The sequence below is a fragment of the Entelurus aequoreus genome, linkage group LG26 (genome assembly GCF_033978785.1).
Source record: "Entelurus aequoreus isolate RoL-2023_Sb linkage group LG26, RoL_Eaeq_v1.1, whole genome shotgun sequence".
NCBI lineage: Eukaryota > Metazoa > Chordata > Actinopteri > Syngnathiformes > Syngnathidae > Entelurus > Entelurus aequoreus.
In genome coordinates, this window is record NC_084756.1 from 4,316,752 (window position 1) to 4,335,168 (window position 18,417).

General features: G+C 41.4%; 1 protein-coding gene across 1 annotated transcript in view; it reads left to right on the forward strand.

Moving 5' to 3' along the window:
- Positions 1-1,345: 1,345 nt before the first annotated feature.
- nav1b (neuron navigator 1b) overlaps positions 1,346-18,417 on the forward strand; it is a 151,251-nt gene continuing 134,179 nt past the window's right edge. Inside the window, exons 1-3 of the mRNA XM_062038065.1 lie at positions 1,346-2,172; positions 12,910-13,012; positions 14,987-15,325. Of these exons, the coding sequence (XP_061894049.1) occupies positions 1,491-2,172; positions 12,910-13,012; positions 14,987-15,325 (1,124 nt within the window). The 5' untranslated portion in view covers positions 1,346-1,490. The remainder of the gene's footprint in view (positions 2,173-12,909; positions 13,013-14,986; positions 15,326-18,417) is intronic.

Sequence of the window (18,417 nt, forward strand, 5' to 3'; positions counted from 1 at the left end):
ACGCTTTTAAGCTTGTTTGTATAATTTTCTATCTTGATATTCACATTCATTCATTCATGAAGCACATGAGTCATGTACGATCTGCCAGCGTAGTAAAGACAATGAATACATGTATATTTATACTTATATATATGTCCATTTATTTATTTAAAATCAATCCCGTCCAGCCACTCAGACAAATCATGTAGTTGATGTAGATGATTATATAGTTGATGTAGATGATCATATAGTAGATGTAGATGATCATATAGTTGATGTAGATGATCATATAGTTGATGTAGATGATCATATAGTTGATGTAGATTATTATATAGTTGATGTAGATGATCATATAGTTGATGTAGATGATCATATAGTTGATGTAGATGATTATATAGTAGATGTAGATGATTATATAGTAGATGTAGATGATCATATAGTTGATGTAGATGATCATATAGTTGATGTAGATGATTATATAGTAGATGTAGATGATCATATAGTTGATGTAGATGATCATATAGTTGATGTAGATGATCATATAGTTGATGTAGATGATTATATAGTAGATGTAGATGATCATATAGTTGATGTAGATGATCATATAGTTGATGTAGATGATCATATAGTTGATGTAGATGATTATATAGTAGATGTAGATGATCATATAGTTGATGTAGATGATCATATAGTAGATGTAGATGATCATATAGTTGATGTAGATGATCATATAGTTGATGTAGATGATCATATAGTAGATGTAGATGATCATATAGTTGATGTAGATGATCATATAGTTGATGTAGAAGATTATATAGTCGATGTAGATGATGATATTGTTGTTGATCATATTGATCATATCATTAATGTGTTTATTTACAGACATAATATCATTATAAATACACCTTGACTATCATTAATTGACCTATGATTAATGTATTCATACACAGACATAATATCAAATACAAATATAAATACATAAGCTAACACCTGTGACGGTGAAGGCAGCAGAGGAAGGTCGGGGGAGGGAAGAACAAAGGCTGCTGGGAAGAAGGACTGCTGCTGGTTGCTGCTGGTGTTGGACAAGAAGATATTCTTTCTGCATGGAGAGGTGAGAATGTGCAAATGCAGAGAAACCCCATGAAGAGGCGAGGGGAGGGAGGCAGGCAGCAGAGGAGGAGGAAGAGGAGGAGGAGGAAGAGGAGGAGGAAGAGGAGGGGAGCGTCACTGCGTCTGCCGCCGCTGTCATTCGACTGCCGCACACTCCCGCGGCAGGAGGAGCGAGGAGGGAGGGAGGAGGAAAGGAGGACGCGAGGGAAGGAAGCGTGGAGGCAACAGCTGCAGGAAGGAGGAAGGAGAATATCTGCAAAGAGCAAACCTTTTTTTCCTGCAGGATTTCTTTGTGCGGAGACCAGCGAGCGCCGTCGAGGCGAGGAACCGTTTTTTTTTTGTTTCTTTTTTTTCCCTTCCCTGCCTGCTGACGCTGGTCTGCTAGCTGTGATGCAGGAGGCATGCTGGGGAGCGTGAGGGGAGCGCTCACGATGGAGAGCTCCAAGGCGTACGGCCAAGCGGACGGCAAGGCCCTGGGGGCCAAGAGGGCCAAACCCGGGGGGCCTCAGAGCGCCCAGCGGGGAGAACTCAAGGTCTACCGTGCGGGCAGTTCTGAGGGCAGGCTCCCGGTGGCCTCCAGCCTGCGCAAGCAGAGGTCCATGACCAACCTGGCGGTGCTGACTGACGCGGAAAAGAAGCTGCACCTGTACGAGCCCAGGTGGTGCGACGACATGGCCAAGCATGGCGGGCTGAGGAAGCCGGCCAAACCCGTGGCCAAGGTGGCGGGGGGCGGCGCCCCGCTTTCTCGAAACCTCTCCAAATCGGAGCACTCCCTCTTCCAGGGAAAACCCAAGCCCTTCGCCCCTCTGGCCGCCCCCTCCGCCCCCGTCAAGCAGAGTCGGATACCACGGGCTCCGTTCGCAGAGGTGAAGCCCCTCAGCAAGGCCCCCGAGGACCCCAGGTCTGATGACGAGATCCTCTCCAGCAAGGCCAAGACCGCCACCAGGAAAGCGGGAGCCGGCGAGTCGGGCTCCAAGGGGCAGGGCGAGGAAGGAGGCGACAAAGCCTTCCTGAAGGTGGACCCTGAGCTTGTGGTGACGGTGCTGGGAGACCTGGAGCAGCTGCTCTTCAGCAAGATGTTAGGTGAGTGCAGATCTGAAGAGAGTTTGACCAGTCCATGTAGACCTTACGCTCTTTTTCCGGAAGGACACAAATAACACAAGACTGGGTGGATGAAGGTCTTGGTAACACTGCTCTGTGGGCGTCAATGAATCCTCGGCAGAGATCCTCCATGCAGGAACCACTGCTCGCGTTTTGTCAACTACATCCTCATCTCTGAATAGTCCGCCTAGAACCTGAACCACACTGTTCTGAGGTCTGCTAGAATTGTGTGAAACATATTTGCTTCCAGTCCCAACATGGACGACTGAGGGTTAGGGTGAGGGTTAGTCCACCTAGAACCTGAACCACACGGTTCTGAGGTCTGCTAGAATTGTGTGAAACATGTTTGCTTCCAGTCCCAACATGGACGACTGAGGGTTAGGGTGAGGGTTAGTCCACCTAGAACCTGAACCACACGGTTCTGAGGTCTGCTAGAATTGTGTGAAACATGTTTGCTTCCAGTCCCAACATGGACGACTGAGGGTTAGGGTGAGGGTTAGTCCACCTAGAACCTGAACCACACGGTTCTGAGGTCTGCTAGAATTGTGTGAAACATGTTTGCTTCCAATCCCAACATGGACGACTGATGGTTAGGGTGAGGGTTAGTCCACCTAGAACCTGAACCACACGGTTCTGAGGTCTGCTAGAATTGTGTGAAACATGTTTGCTTCCAGTCCCAACATGGACGACTGAGGGTTCTGTGATGGTGAGCAGCAGAACTGTCAGAAACTCCTGCTTGTTGCTCCTCACCACGGTGCGCTTCACCCGCACCGTGGTGATGGGCAGATGGTTTGGACGCGGTGAGAAGATGGTGTTGCCTCCTCTGGAGCTGTAGGTGACATGTGGAGGACACTGACATGTGGAGGTGGGGGTGAGAGACTAGATGTTCTAAAGCAGTGTTTTTCAACCTTTTTTGAGCCAAGGCACATTTTTTTCGTTGAAAAATGCGGAGGCACACCACCAGCAGAAAACATTAAAAAACGAAACTCAGTTGACAGTAAAAAGTCGTTTCCCACATCATCTTTGTTTTAGCAATCAAGAATATTTCAGTTGTTTTTATCCTTCTTTGTGGGGACATTGTTGATTGTCATGTCATGTTCAGATGTACATTGTCTTTGCTCCACAGTAAGTCTTTGCTGTCGTCCAGCATTCTGTTTTTGTTGACTTTGCAGCCAGTTCAGTTTTATTTTGGTTCTGCATAGCCTTCCCTAAGCTTCAATGCCTTTTCTTAGGGGTACTCCCCCCTTTAGCATTAGACACCTTTTTACCTGCACTCTGCCTCCCGCAGTTTCCGACATCTACAAAGCAATTAGCTACCTGCTGCCACCTACTGATATGGAAGAGTACTACACGGTTACTCTGCTGAGCTGTAGACAGCACCGACACTCAACAACAACACATCATTTGCACACTATAATTACTGTTTTGCAAAAAATATTTTTAACCCAAACAGGTGAAATTAGATAATATTTGTGTGCATTTCTAAAATATATTTCATTTTATATTTATTCTCATCTTCCAACCTTTTAGACACTTGCATGTAATGTAGCACACGATGTTTACTAGATCATTTACTCACATTAGTATCATTGATAAATTATATAACATGCATGCAAATGAAGTTTCCCATTTGCCAACTCTAGCCCTTAGCCACGCCCCCTCAGGTAATATACTTCCTGTGTTTACATGAAATATAGACCCTCTGACTGGCTTCTAATAAATACTCTGCAACTACTCTGAACTAACAGTGTTGATTGTAATCATCCAAACGTACATACAGTAAAGGCGCACTTAAAATCCTTTCATTTTCACAAAACTCGACAGTGCGCCTTACAACCTGGTGCACCTTATGTACGGAATAATTCTGCCTGTGCTTAGCGACCTCCAAGCACTTTCATTTGGTACATGGTGTAATGATAAGTGTGACCAGGAGATGGCAGTCACACATAAGAGATATGTGTGGACTGCAGGTTGACGCCTGTTCAATAAATGACGCAAGCAAGTACCCGTAAGCAAGCAACACCGACACTTTGATGTTCCATTGGGAGTATAGAACAAAAATCGGTCAAAATGTTTTAGTACAACTTCGGTAAGCTACGAAGCCGCATTGCTTGATGGATTGTCGCAGCATTACTACTACCATAGGCAGACGTACTGTGCTTCAACATATGGTATTATTATGGTGTGTGCATAAGGACCCCAAAGTGGCACCTATTAGGAGACATATGATCTGGCGTTTTGTTTGGCAATATTATGGAAAAACAACTTTTTTGATGGATTGTCGTAGCATTACAGCTACCATAGTCAGACGTACTGTGCTTCAACATACGGTATTATTATGGTGTGTGTATAAGGACCCCAAAATGACACCTACTGTATTAGGAGACATATTATCAGGAATTTTGTTTGGCAATATTATGCAAAAACAACTTTTTGATAGTCAGACATACTGTGCTTCAACATAAGGTATTATTATGGTGTGTGTATAAGGACCCCAAAAAGGCACCTTTTGATATATGCAAAAACAACTTTTTGATAGTCAGACATACTGTGCTTCAACATAAAGTATTATTACGGTGTGTGCATAAGGACCCTAAAATGGCACCTATTAGGAGACATATTATCTGGCGTTTTGTTTGGCAATATTATGCAAAAACAACTTTTTGATGGATTGTCGGATCATTACGACTACCATAGTCAGACGTACTGTGCTTCAACATATGGTATTATTGTGGTGTGTGTATAAAGACCCTAAAATGGCACCTATTAGGAGACATTATCTGGTGTTTTGTTTGGCAACATTATGCAAAACCAACTTTTCTTACCTTACGGAAAACACTGTAGCATCAAAGTGGAAAGGTGTCAACATTGTGGCTCGGAGAGACAACGCAGGCGACAACACGTACGCTAGCCAGATGGTTAGCTAACTAGCGGTGGATGCCAGCGCTCATCACATTTTCTTTGGAACAAACTAAGTCAACAATTGTTTTGATCCTATTTTTATTGATATGTCAGTAAAAAAAAAAATGCGGACAATGATATTTCGACGCAAAATGTGACGTTTAAAAACGCAGACTTCCGCAGAAATCTCACATGCCGGAAAATGACATTGTGATCGACAACGAAAAGCTAATGCTAACGACATACACATCTTTTAGTAGCTGCAAATAGGGCTGCATTATTTTACTCATCCAGCAATCTCTCTATATCTTCCATTAATCAAGTCATCGAATAAAACACTCTTTATAGCCTCTTTGTGTATTTTTGAGAAAATAGCTGAAATAAACCAAGTATTTTTCTGCATCATTAAAATTGCACTTTTAACATATGTGCATTTAATAAAATAATAATAAATCTACAATTTCCGCGGCCAGCCACACAAAAATCAGGACATGTGGAAAGTCATTTCAATCCATGTGGTGAGGATGTTGTTAGTTGCAGTCATTAAAGCATTCATCAAAGCAACAACAGCCTTTTTCTAATCAAATTAATTGATTTAATGCTTGAATCACTTCACCATTTCCCACTTCTTACATTGGATGTGTCTTCTACAGGTGTGTCCAATGATGTCATGGTCAACAAGTACTGTAACTCATTGAATTAGTTGTGTGATTTACTCTGTATAATTAGTTAATGATAATCAGTCTGATTAAATGTATGAGGCATGCTTCATCTGTCAGTCATTACCTCACACTTAGAGGAGCATCCACTCTGTGTGGCTATACAAACTATATAAAACTGTTTACATAATATATAAAACATGACAAATAAACTGTATACATAGTATATAAAACATGACAAACTGTTTAGATAATATATAAAACATGACAAATAAACTGTATACATAGTATATAAAACATGACAAACTGTTTACATAGTATATAAAACATGACAAACAAACTGTATACATAGTATATAAAACATGACAAATAAACTGTATACGTAGTATATAAAACATGACAAATAAACTGTATACATAGTATACAAAACATGACAAATAAACTGTATATGTTGTATATAAAACATGACAAATAAACTGTATACATAGTATACAAAACATGACAAATAAACTGTATACGTAGTATATAAAACATGACAAATAAACTGTATACATATATATGTATGTATGTATATATATATATGTATATATATATATATATATATATATATATATATATATATATATATACATACATATATATATGTATACAGTTTATTTGTCATGTTTTATATACTACGTATACAGTATATATATGTATATATATATACATATATATATGTATGTATGTATAGATATGTATATATATATATATATATATATATATATATATATATATATATATATATATATATATATATATACTTTATATATATACATACATACATATAAATATACATACATACATATATATATGTATATATATACATATATATAATGTGTGTATATATATATATATATATATATATATATATATATATATATATATATATATATATATATATATATATATATATATATATATATATATATATATATATATATGTATATATATATACGTATATATATATATATATATATATATATATATATATATATATATATATATATTTATGTATATATATACATACATTCATATATTTATATGTACATAGATATACATACATACATATATATCATGTGTATATATGTATATATATACATACATATATATATATATAATGTGTATATATATATATATATATATATATATATATATATATATATATATATATATATATATATATATATATATATATATATATATATATATATATATATATATATATATATATATATATATATATATATACATAGAGCGCACACACACACACACACGTCAGGTTGGTGCGCTCTGAAACGTTAACCACCATGTTGCCATAATAAAAATAACAATAAATTAAAATAATTGTACCTTGCGTTAGATAATGTTTGTGGCGTTGTTGAAGACTTGTGATAAATGATTAGTGGCTACTAGCTAGCGTTAGCACAAAGTAGCAGTGTGAGGCGATCCTTCGTCGGCTTGTGTCCCGGTAGTTCCTTCTCATTGGCTGTAACAAAGGTCCACTCTGGCATCTGTCTGGGTCTCATTACAATTAAACATTTGCTGCAGAACTAAGCCCACGTCGCTGATAAAGTCATCAAACTGAAGGTGATAGAAGACAAAGGTTTGGCTTTACACACCTTTAAAGAACCCGTTTATTTTCTATCACATGAATGTAACGTGACGGAGTCACAGATGGAGGTCATCCACGTCAACAAAGGATGGAGACGGTGCGGGCATAAAACGTAGACACGCCATGGATGGCCGGCTGTGACTTTTCATGGTAATGCCCTGTGGTGGCTCATGCAAGATGTCTGCAAATGTCGCTATAGCCCTGACTTGTGTGGAGGGAGGACCACTTCCTGCCAGCGTGACAACATGTGCAGCTTGTGACATTTGAGGAGAAACTCTGCTTCTAGAAGGCCAGTGTTTATTTTAGCTGCTGGCTACGTGGAACACATGCTTAGCTGGGGCACAACCGGTTTGAACGCAGGGATGGTTCCTCACCACAAATCTCACCCCAAGTTACAGAACCCAAAAGCAGTGAAGTTGTCATGTTGTGTAAATGGTAAATAGAAAGAGAATTTGCAAATCCTTTTCAACTTATATTCAATTGAATAGACTGCAAAGACAAGATATTTCATGTTCACACTGAGAAACTTTGTTGTTTTTTTTGCAAATAATCATGAAGTTAGAATGTAAAGGCAGCAACACATTGCAAAAAAGGCATTTTTACCAGTGTGTTACATGGCCTTTCCTTTTAACAACCCTCAGTAAAGGTTTGGGAACTGAGGAGACACATTTTTGAAGTGGAATTCTTTCCCATTCTTGCTTGATGTACAGCTTAAGTTGTTCAACAGTCTCCCTTCTCATATTTTAGCCTTCACTGGACTACAGGCAGGCCAGTCTAGTACCCACACTCTTTTACTATGAAGCCACGCTGTTGTAACACCTGGCTTGGCATTGTCTTGCTGAAATAAGCAGGGGCGTCCATGGTAACGTTGCTTGGATGGCAACATATGTTGCTCCAAAAGCTGTATGTACCTTTCAGCATTAATGGTGCCTTCACAGATGTGTAAGTTACCCATGTCTTGGGCACTAATACACCCCCATACCATCTTTTACACTTTCACCCTAGAACAGTCCGGATGGTTCTTTTCCTCTTTGGTCCACAGTTTCCAAAAACAATTTGAAATATGGACTCGTCAGGGCACACAACACTTTTCCACTTTGCATCAGTCCATCTTAGATGAGCTCTGGCCCAGCGAAGCGTTTCTGGGTGTTGTTGATAAATGACCATGGCTTTGCATAGGAGAGTTTTAACTTGCACTTACAGATGTAGCGACCAACTGTAGTTACTGACAGTGGGTTTCTGAAGTGTTCCTGAGCCCATGTGGTGATATCCTTTACACACTGATGTGGCTTGTTGATGCAGTAGCGCCTGAGGGATCAAAAGTCATGAGCATTCAATGATAAGTGCAGTGATTTCTCCAGATTCTCTGAAACTTTTGATGATATTACGGAGCGTAGATGGTGAAATCCCTAAATTACTTGCAATAGCTGCTTGAGAAATGTTGTTTTTAAACAATTTGCTCAGGCATTTGTTGACAAAGTGGTGACCCTCGCCCTGTCCTTTTGTTACTTTGTAGTAACTACAAATGTTACTACATGACATATATATACTTACATCATGTATATATTACATGTTATTATGAATGTTACTACATGACATATATACTTACATCATGTATATATTACATGTTATTATGAATGTTACTACATGACATATACACATACATCATGTATATATTACATGTTATTATGAATGTTACTACATGACATATATACTTACATCATGTATATATTACATGTTATTATGAATGTTACTACATGAAATATATACTTACATAATGTATATATTACATGTTATAATGAATGTTACTACATGACATATATACTTACATCATGTATATATTACATGTTATTATGAATGTTACTACATGACATATTCCTTCATCATGTATATATTACATGTTATTATGAATGTTACTACATGACATATATACTTACATCATGTATATATTACATGTTATTATGCATGTTACTACATGACATTTACACATACATCATGTATATATGACATGTTATTATGAATGTTACTACATGACATATATACTTACATCATGTATATATTACGTGTTATTATGAATGTTACTACATGACATATATACTTACATCATGTATATAATGGATTAGATTTATATAGCGCTTTTCTAGACACTCAAAGCGCTTCACAGAGAAGTGAGAACCCATCATTCATTTTTACAACTCATTCATTCATCATTCATTCTCCGGTGTGAGCGGCACCGGGGGCAAGGGTGAAGTGTCCTGCCCAAGGACACAACGGCATATATATTACATGTTATTATGAATGTTACTACATGACATATATACTTACATCATGTATATATTACATGTTATTATGAATGTTACTACATGACATATATACTTACATCATGTATATATTACATGTTATTATGAATGTTACTACATTACATATTTACTTACATCATGTATATATTACATGTTATTATGAATGTTACTACATGACATATATACTTACATCATGTATATATTACATGTTATTATGAATGTTACTACATTACATATATACTTACATCATGTATATATTACATGTTATTAAAATGTTACTACATGACATATATACTTACATCATGTATATATTACATGTTATTAAAATGTTACTACATGACATATATACTTACATCATGTATATATTACAGACCAATGATCGATTTTGTAATCGTATCAGGTGATCTGAGGCCGTATGTTTTGGACACTCGGGTGAAGAGAGGGGCGGAACTGTCAACTGATCACCATCTGGTGGTGAGTTGGGTTAGATGGCGGGGGAAACCTCTGGACAGACCTGGCAAACCCAAGCGTGTAATGCGGGTGAACTGGGAACGTTTGGAGGAGTCCTCTGTCCGGAAGGACTTCAACTCCCACCTCCGGCGGGACTTCTCTGCCATCCCTGTGGAGGTTGGGGACATTGAACAGGAATGGGCAATGTTCAAAGCCTCTATTGCTAAAGCTGCAGCTGCGAGCTGTGGCCAGGAGGTCTTAGGTGCCTCAAGGGGCGGTAACCCTCGAATACCCTGGTGGACAGTGGTGGTCAGGGAAGCCGTCCGACTGAAGATGGAGTATGTTATCCCAGGGGACTCCAAAGGTAGTTGCAAGGTACCGACGGGCCCGAAGGGCAGCGGCCGTGGACGAGGCTAAGCAGAGGGTGTGGGAGCAGTTCGGGGAATCCATGGAGAAGGACTATCGGGCGGCACCAAAGCTGTTCTGGAAGACCATATGGCACCTCAGGAGGGGGAAGCAGGGAACCATCCAAGCTGTGTACGGCAAGTATGGAACTTTGCTGACTTCAAGTGAGGAAGTCGTAGAGCGTTGGAAAGAGCACTTTGAGGAACTCCTGAACCCAAATACATCAGACACACCCTCCCTGATAGGAGCAGGGCCTGAGGATGATGGGGGTTCGACGTCGATCTCTCGGGGTGAAGTCACTGAGGTAGTTAGACAACTCCACAGTGGCATAGCTCCGGGGGTTGACGAGATCCGTCCAGAAATGCTTAAGTCTCTGGGTGTTGAGGGGTTGTCTTGGTTGATACGCATTTTCAACATTGCGTGGAAGTCTGGGACAGTGCCGAGGGAGTGGCAGACTGGGGTGGTGGTTCCCCTTTATAAAAAGGGGGACCAGAGGGTGTGTGCTAATTACAGGGGTATCACACTACTCAGCCTCCCTGGGAAAGTTTACGCCAAGGTACTGGAAAGGAGGGTCCGACCGATAGTCGAACCTCAGATTCAAGAGGAGCAATGTGGATTCCGTCCTGGTCGTGGAACAACTGACCAACTCTTTACTCTTGCGGGAATCCTGGAGAAGGCCTGGGAGTATGCCTATCCAGTCTACATGTGCTTTGTGGATTTGGAGAAGGTGTATGACCGGGTCCCCCGGGAGATCTTGTGGGAGGTGCTGAGGGAGTATGGAGTGAGGGGAACCCTGCTGAGGGCCATCCAATCTCTGTACAACCAAAGCGAGAGTTGTGTCCGGGTGCTTGGATGTAAGTCGGATCCGTTTCCAGTGGGGGTTGGTCTCCGCCAGGGCTGCGCTCTGTCACCTATCCTGTTTGTGATTTTCATGGATAGGATTTCTAGGCAGAGTCGTGACCATAGCGGAGAGGGTATACGTCTCGGGGGGCTAAGTGTTGCGTCACTGCTGTTTGCGGATGATGTGGTCCTGATGGCACCTTCGGTTCGTGACCTTCAGCTCTCACTGGATCGCTTCGCAGCCAAGTGTTCAGCGGCTGGAAAGAGGATCAGCATCTCCAAATCTGAGGCCATGGTTCTCAGCAGGAAACCGATGGTTTGTACAGTCCGGGTAGGGGACGAGACTCTGTCCCAGGTGGAGGAGTTTAAGTATCTCGGGGTCTTGTTCACGAGTGAGGGAAAGATGGAGAAGGAAATCAGCCGGAGAATCGGAGCAGCTGGGGCAGCATTGCAGTCTCTCTGCCGCACTGTTGTGACGAAACGGGAGCTGAGCCAGAAGGCAAAGCTCTCGGTCTACCGAGCTATCTACATTCCTACTCTCACCTATGGTCATGAAGTGTGGGTAATGACCGAAAGAATAAGATCGCGGATACAAGCGGCCGAAATGAGTTTCCTCAGAAGGGTGGCTGGCATCTCCCTTAGAGATAGGGTGAGAAGTTCAGTCACCCGAGAGAGACTCGGAGTAGAGCCACTGCTCCTTCGCTTGGAAAGGAGCCAGCTTAGGTGGTTCGGGCATCTCGTGCGGATGCCTCACGAGCGTCTCCCTAGGAAGGTCCTCGTTGCACGTCCCACTGGGAGGACACCCCACGGCAGGCCAAGGACCAGATGGGGGGATTACATCTCCTCTCTGGCCTGGGAACGCTTCGGGATTCCCCAGGAGGAAGTCGCAAATGTTGCTCTGGAGAGGGAAGTCTGGGGGTCTCTGCTGGAGCTGTTGTCCCCCGCGACCCGATTCCGGATAAGCGGTTGAAGATGGATGTATATATTACATGTTATTATGGATGTTACTACATGACATATATACTTACATCATGTATATATTACATGTTATTATGAATGTTACTACATGACATATATACTTACATCATGTATATATTACATGTTATTATGAATGTTACTAGATACTACATATATACTTACATCATGTACATATTACATGTTTTTATTAATGTTACTACGTTGCATATAATATAATTCCAGTGATGGAGGTGTTTCGATGTTTCTAGAGTGCTTTATAGGCAGAAGAGAGCGATTTTTATTTACTCCATCGTTAGCTGACTTTTGCTAATGTTTATTTACACTTTAGAATGGATAAGAAAGACATATGTGTGCTTGTCTTACATAAGGATTGTAAATGAATTCCACAGAGGTTTATATGTAGTTGTGATGCGATCGGTATAAAATAACCAAATATGTCTGCTCTCTTACAAGAAGTTGATCACAGTTTGTTCTCTTTGTGTTCTCAAAGCCACAAAAAGGTGACTTTGTGTTTGTGTGCATCCACCTGCAGATCCTGAGTCGCAGAGGAAGCGCACGGTTCAGAATGTCCTCGACCTTCGCCAGAATTTGGAAGACACCATGTCGAGTCTGCGAGGCTCCCAGCTCAGCCACAGGTGTGCACCACCACATCAACACCCCCTAGATGCACACCGAGTACCCACTAGGGTGTGCACCACCACATCAACACCCCCTAGATGCACACCGAGTACCCACTAGGGTGGAGTGATCGTGGTCTGTAGATCAACTCAAAGAACACACGAAAACGGTTGAAAAGAAACTTGCAGAAAATGTAGCCATTCGTCAACAATCACACGAAGGAAATCCGCCAGGTCTCACGGTTGTTTTATTCAAAAATATGTGTATGTATTCAGTTGTAATACACCTTTCCACCACTTGTGGCAGTAAGGGCAATATCAAACAACCTAAAGTCATAGAGAAGTTTCTTAAGTGCAAAAAATATGACTAAAGTGCTGAAGCTGTGTTTTTATTTGCACTTAAATGTATAAAGAAACATATATTTTAGCAGTATTTATTTAGTTAGAAAGTTTTTATTTTAAAAATGCTTAATTGTATTTAAATGTATTGTTTCATCAGTTGTTATGAGTCCCTTCTCTTGTAATATATTTGATTGGTATTTATTTTTCTAGTCAGTCTGACCTAAGCCTTGATGATAATCTTTGTGATCAACACATATCTTTGGCAATGTTTATCCTGTTAAATTGTATATAATTATTGAATATGATTCAAAGAATACTAGTTCAGTGTTAATAATAGAGTGGTCTTCGGGCCCCTATGTAGTGAAAAAGTTGGGCCCCGAGGTCAAAAAGGTGAAGAACTCTTGGTCTATGAAATCATAAAAGTTTCAGTTCAATTGAAAGCAAATTAATATTTCCAAAGATAGTAAAAACCTGTGATTGTTTACTACTGTGGTCACTTAGTCCAAAGACTGTCTGGTCCCGTCCAGGTTCCTTAAGTCGTTACCATTGTTGTCACTTAGTCCAAAAACTGTCTGGTCCTGTCCATGTTCCCTTAGTCGTTACCATAGTGGTCACTTAGTCCAAAGACTGCCTGTTCCCGTCCAGGTTCTTTAAGTCGTTACTATTGTGGTCACTTAGTCCAAATACTTTCTGGTCCTGTCCATGTTCCCTTAGTCGTTACCATTGTGGTCACTTAGTCCAAAGACTGTCTGGTCCTGTCCAGGTTCCTTCAGTCGTTACTATTGTGGTCACTTAGTCCAAAGACTGTCTGGTCCTGTCCATGTTCCTTCAGTCGTTACCATTGTGGTCACTTAGTCCAAAGACTGTCTGGTCCTGTCCAGGTTCCTTCAGTCGTTACTATTGTGGTCACTTAGTCCAAAGACTGTCTGGTCCTGTCCAGGTTCCTTCAGTCGTTACTATTGTGGTCACTTAGTCCAAAGACTGTCTGGTCCTGTCCAGGTTCCTTCAGTCGTTACTATTGTGGTCACTTAGTCCAAAGACTGTCTGGTCCTGTCCATGTTCCTTCAGTCGTTACCATTGTGGTCACTTAGTCCAAAGACTGTCTGGTCCTGTCCAGGTTCCTTCAGTCGTTACTATTGTGGTCACTTAGTCCAAAGACTGTCTGGTCCTGTCCAGGTTCCTTCAGTCGTTGCTATTGTGGTCACTTAGTCCAAAGACTGTCTGGTCCTGTCCATGTTCCTTCAGTCGTTACCATTGTGGTCACTTAGTCCAAAGACTGTCTGGTCCTGTCCAGGTTCCTTCAGTCGTTACTATTGTGGTCACTTAGTCCAAAGACTGTCCGGTCCTCTCCAGGTCAGTTCAGTCATTACTACTGTGGTCATTTAGTCCAAAGACTGTCTGGTCCTGTCCAGGTTCCTTTAGTTGTTTCTCATAAATTATCCAAGAAGGACGGATAAAAATACCCCCATTATCCTTTGCAGTATTTATGACTTTCTGCCTGTAGTTATATAATGAAGTGAAATGTATTGGGTATTCCATTTCTGACCCACTTTGGAGTCTGGAACAAGCGGTAGTTCCAAGCAAGTACCGAACAAAACTGAACCCTCATTTTGGAAAGGCAGACCGATTACCACCCGTGTTTGTCCACAGCTGTTTGGAGAGCAGCAACGTGGCATACGACAGCGACGAGACCAACGCCCGCAGCATGTCCAGCCTCTCCAACCGCTCCTCGCCGCTGTCCTGGCGCCACGGCCAATCTAGTCCTCGCCTCCAGGCGGGCGACGCCCCGTCCTCCACGGCGGGAGGATACCAGGGGGTCAAGACCACCTGCCAGACCATGCCCGCTCGCTGCTCGGGCCGCCTCAGCAGCACGTCGCGCATCGAGCTGCTGGACGGGCTGGAGGATGGCGAGCTGAAGTCCCGTTACCTGAGCGACAGTGACCTTCTGGGAAAGTGCCTCCGGGATGATGAGGACAACATCGCTAATGGGTAAGTCCCCAGGGGAAATGTGGGTAATTCTGTTCCTGTGGCAACACGTGACCTTGTTTCCAGTGGCAACTGCAGATACCTTGTTACCTTAAGCCATAGGGCCGGGCAACCAATGCCCCCCTAGAGGGCCACCAAAATAGTCTGTTCCTCAGCTGTGTAATACACTACTCCACCACTTGTGGCAGTAATGACAACATCAAACAAACAGAAGAAGTCTGGAGCTAAAGTCACAGAGAAGTTTCTTAAGCGCAAAAAATATGATTAAAGTGGTGAAACTGTATTTTACTTGAGTTTAACAATAATAATAATATATTTTATTTGTAAAAATCACTTTACATTGAGCAAACAACCTCAAAGTGCTACAGTGTATTACATTTTTTTCAAAAGATAATAAAAATAAATAAAAATAAAAACTAGAACTAGCACGCATATATCCAAAAAAAAGCTTTTTTAAAAAGAAGGGTTTTTAAGCCTTTTTTAAAAGCGTCCACAGTCTGTGGTGCCCTCAGGTGGTCAGGGAGAGCGTTCCACAGACTGGGAGCGGCGGCTTTTTTAAAAGCATCCACAGTCTGTGGTGCCCTTTAGGTGGTCAGGGAGAGCGTTCCACAGACTGGGAGCGGCGGCTTTTTTAAAAGCATCCACAGTCTGTGGTGCCCTCAGGTGGTCAGGTAGAGCGTTCCACAGAATTGCAGAAAGCCCGGTCTCCCATAGTTCGTAGCTTTGTCCTCGGAGGTTGGAGGAGGTTAGCCTGTCCGGAGCGGAGGTGTCGTGTGGAGGTTTTGGGGGTGAGTAGTTCTTTGAGGTAGAGGGGGGCATTTCCATGGAGGCACTGGTGGGTTAGTAGGGAGACTTTGTATTCAATCCTGAGGGGAACAGGAAGCCATTTATTCAAGAAACATTTTATTTATTTTATAACTGCATAATTGCATGTAATGTTTTTCCGTCAGTTTCTACGCGTCCTTCTTTTGCAGTGTAATTGATGAGTATTATATTTGTAATCAGCCTGACGTAAGCCTTGGTAATAATCGTTGACAAACTGTGAGTAGGTTACATGTAATTATTGAAAATGATTCAAATCAAGAGTAAGATGACTAATTTAGTGTTAATATTTGAGTGGGCCCCGGGCCCCTTTGTAGTGGACAAGTGCTCAAGGTCAGAAAAGTGAAGATATCCTGAAGTACTCACTCACTTTCTTTGTAATGACAATATCAAACAATCAGAAGTGTCTTAAGCGCAAAAATTATGACTAAAGTGGTGAATCTCTATTTTCATTTCCACTTTAATTTTATTGACAGTTTAGTTAGAGGGTGTTGTTGATAAATGGCGTTGGCTTTGCATAGTAGAGTTTAACGTACAGATGTGGCGACCAACTGTAGTTACTGACAGTGGTTTTCTGAAGTGTGAATGGGACATTTTTCCAAGTTGCACAATTCCCACATTTTTCATCCTATTCAAACCATTCCAACATCAACACATTTCACTCATCCTGGACATTCAAACTAACACTTTCCCAAGTTCCAGGCCAAATTCAGATTTTCCTGGAAATTCAAGCTCTTCAACATTGAAACTACTCTTCCATTCCTACTACATTCTGTCAGCATTTCACTTCCACTTCAGCATTGGAACATTCACACGCAATTCCTTCAGCAATTGCCTCTTCTAGTTAGTTTCTAAAAAGAAAAAACCCTCTTTGTTTTTTCAAACTCTCGTTTGGCAAACATTCTGCTGACTGGACAGGATCTTTGAGGAGTCTTGAAACCGAGGACACTCCAGGAGTTCCCTCCACTGTGCAGGGAGAACACTTTGAAGACCACATCAGTGAGAACATTAGCAAGGTGGTCTTTCATCAACTAAACCATTCAGCTTCTATTTTTACCTCTGCTGCTCCTGAGGAGCAAACCAGGACGCTTCCCTGCTGGGGTTTTGCAGATGCATGGAGAGGGACCTAAGCTCCGCCTCCTCTGTGGACTACATGCAGTTTATGTTGGCAACTTCAGAGATGGAAAATGTGGGTCGCACGGTGCTCACGTGGTTTGCATGTCGGCCTCGCAGGCAGGAGATTATGGAGTTTGCAAGGTTCTAGTCTCGCGGTGAGTTTCCTCGGCCGACTTAGGCTCCTCCCACATTCCAAACATGAGTTGGAGACTTTTTATTGTCCAAATGTTTGTTGCTATGTTGGCCGTGATGTTCCTCAGGAGGACCAGCAGGATGGAACTTGAAGGTCTAGTGCAGAATGCATCTCACTCAATATAATCCTTTGTTTCATGTAGGGTTGTACAGTATACCGGTACTAGTATAGTATCTCGGTACTAGTATAGTATACTGGTACTAGTATAGTATAGCGGTACTAATGAATCAAAAACGGTACTATACTCTGAAAAGTACCGGTTTGCCATATTTTTTTTTTTAACATGCATGACAGCGCGTCGTCATGTTGTGCCATTACTGGTTTTAGGAGCGGAGGAGCATGTTTGGCAGCGCACACACACAGAGTACTTACAAGCAGACACAGTGTGTAGACAGAAAAGGGAGAATGGACGCATTTTGGTGTAAAAACTAAAGATAAAGGTGAAGTTAACATCAGCTAACATCCATCCGCAGTGTTTTAGCTACTTCTAAATTACTAATCCTTGCCTCCGTGGTGACAAATAAAGTAAGTTTCTTACAAGTACCATTATCACTGGAGGAGGAGGAATAGCTAAACATGCTTCACAACACACTGTAGGAGGATACAATAGCTCACCGGCGTCACAATGTAAACAAATGCCATGGGTGGATCTACACCTGACATCCACTGTAATGATACCAAGTACAAGAGCGTATCTCGTCGATACTACTATGATTACATTGATATTTTTTAGCATCCCAAAATCTTATTTCATTATTTTAAATGTATATTGTGTTTATAAAGTCAGTAAATACGTCCCTGGACACATGAGGACTTTGAATATGACCAATCTATGATCCTGTAACTACTTGGTATCGGATCCATACCTAAATGTGTATCATCCAAAACTGATGTCAAGTATCAAAGAAGAGAAGAATAAGTGATTAGAGCTGGTCCACAGTTCCACGACCAGGACGAAAACCGC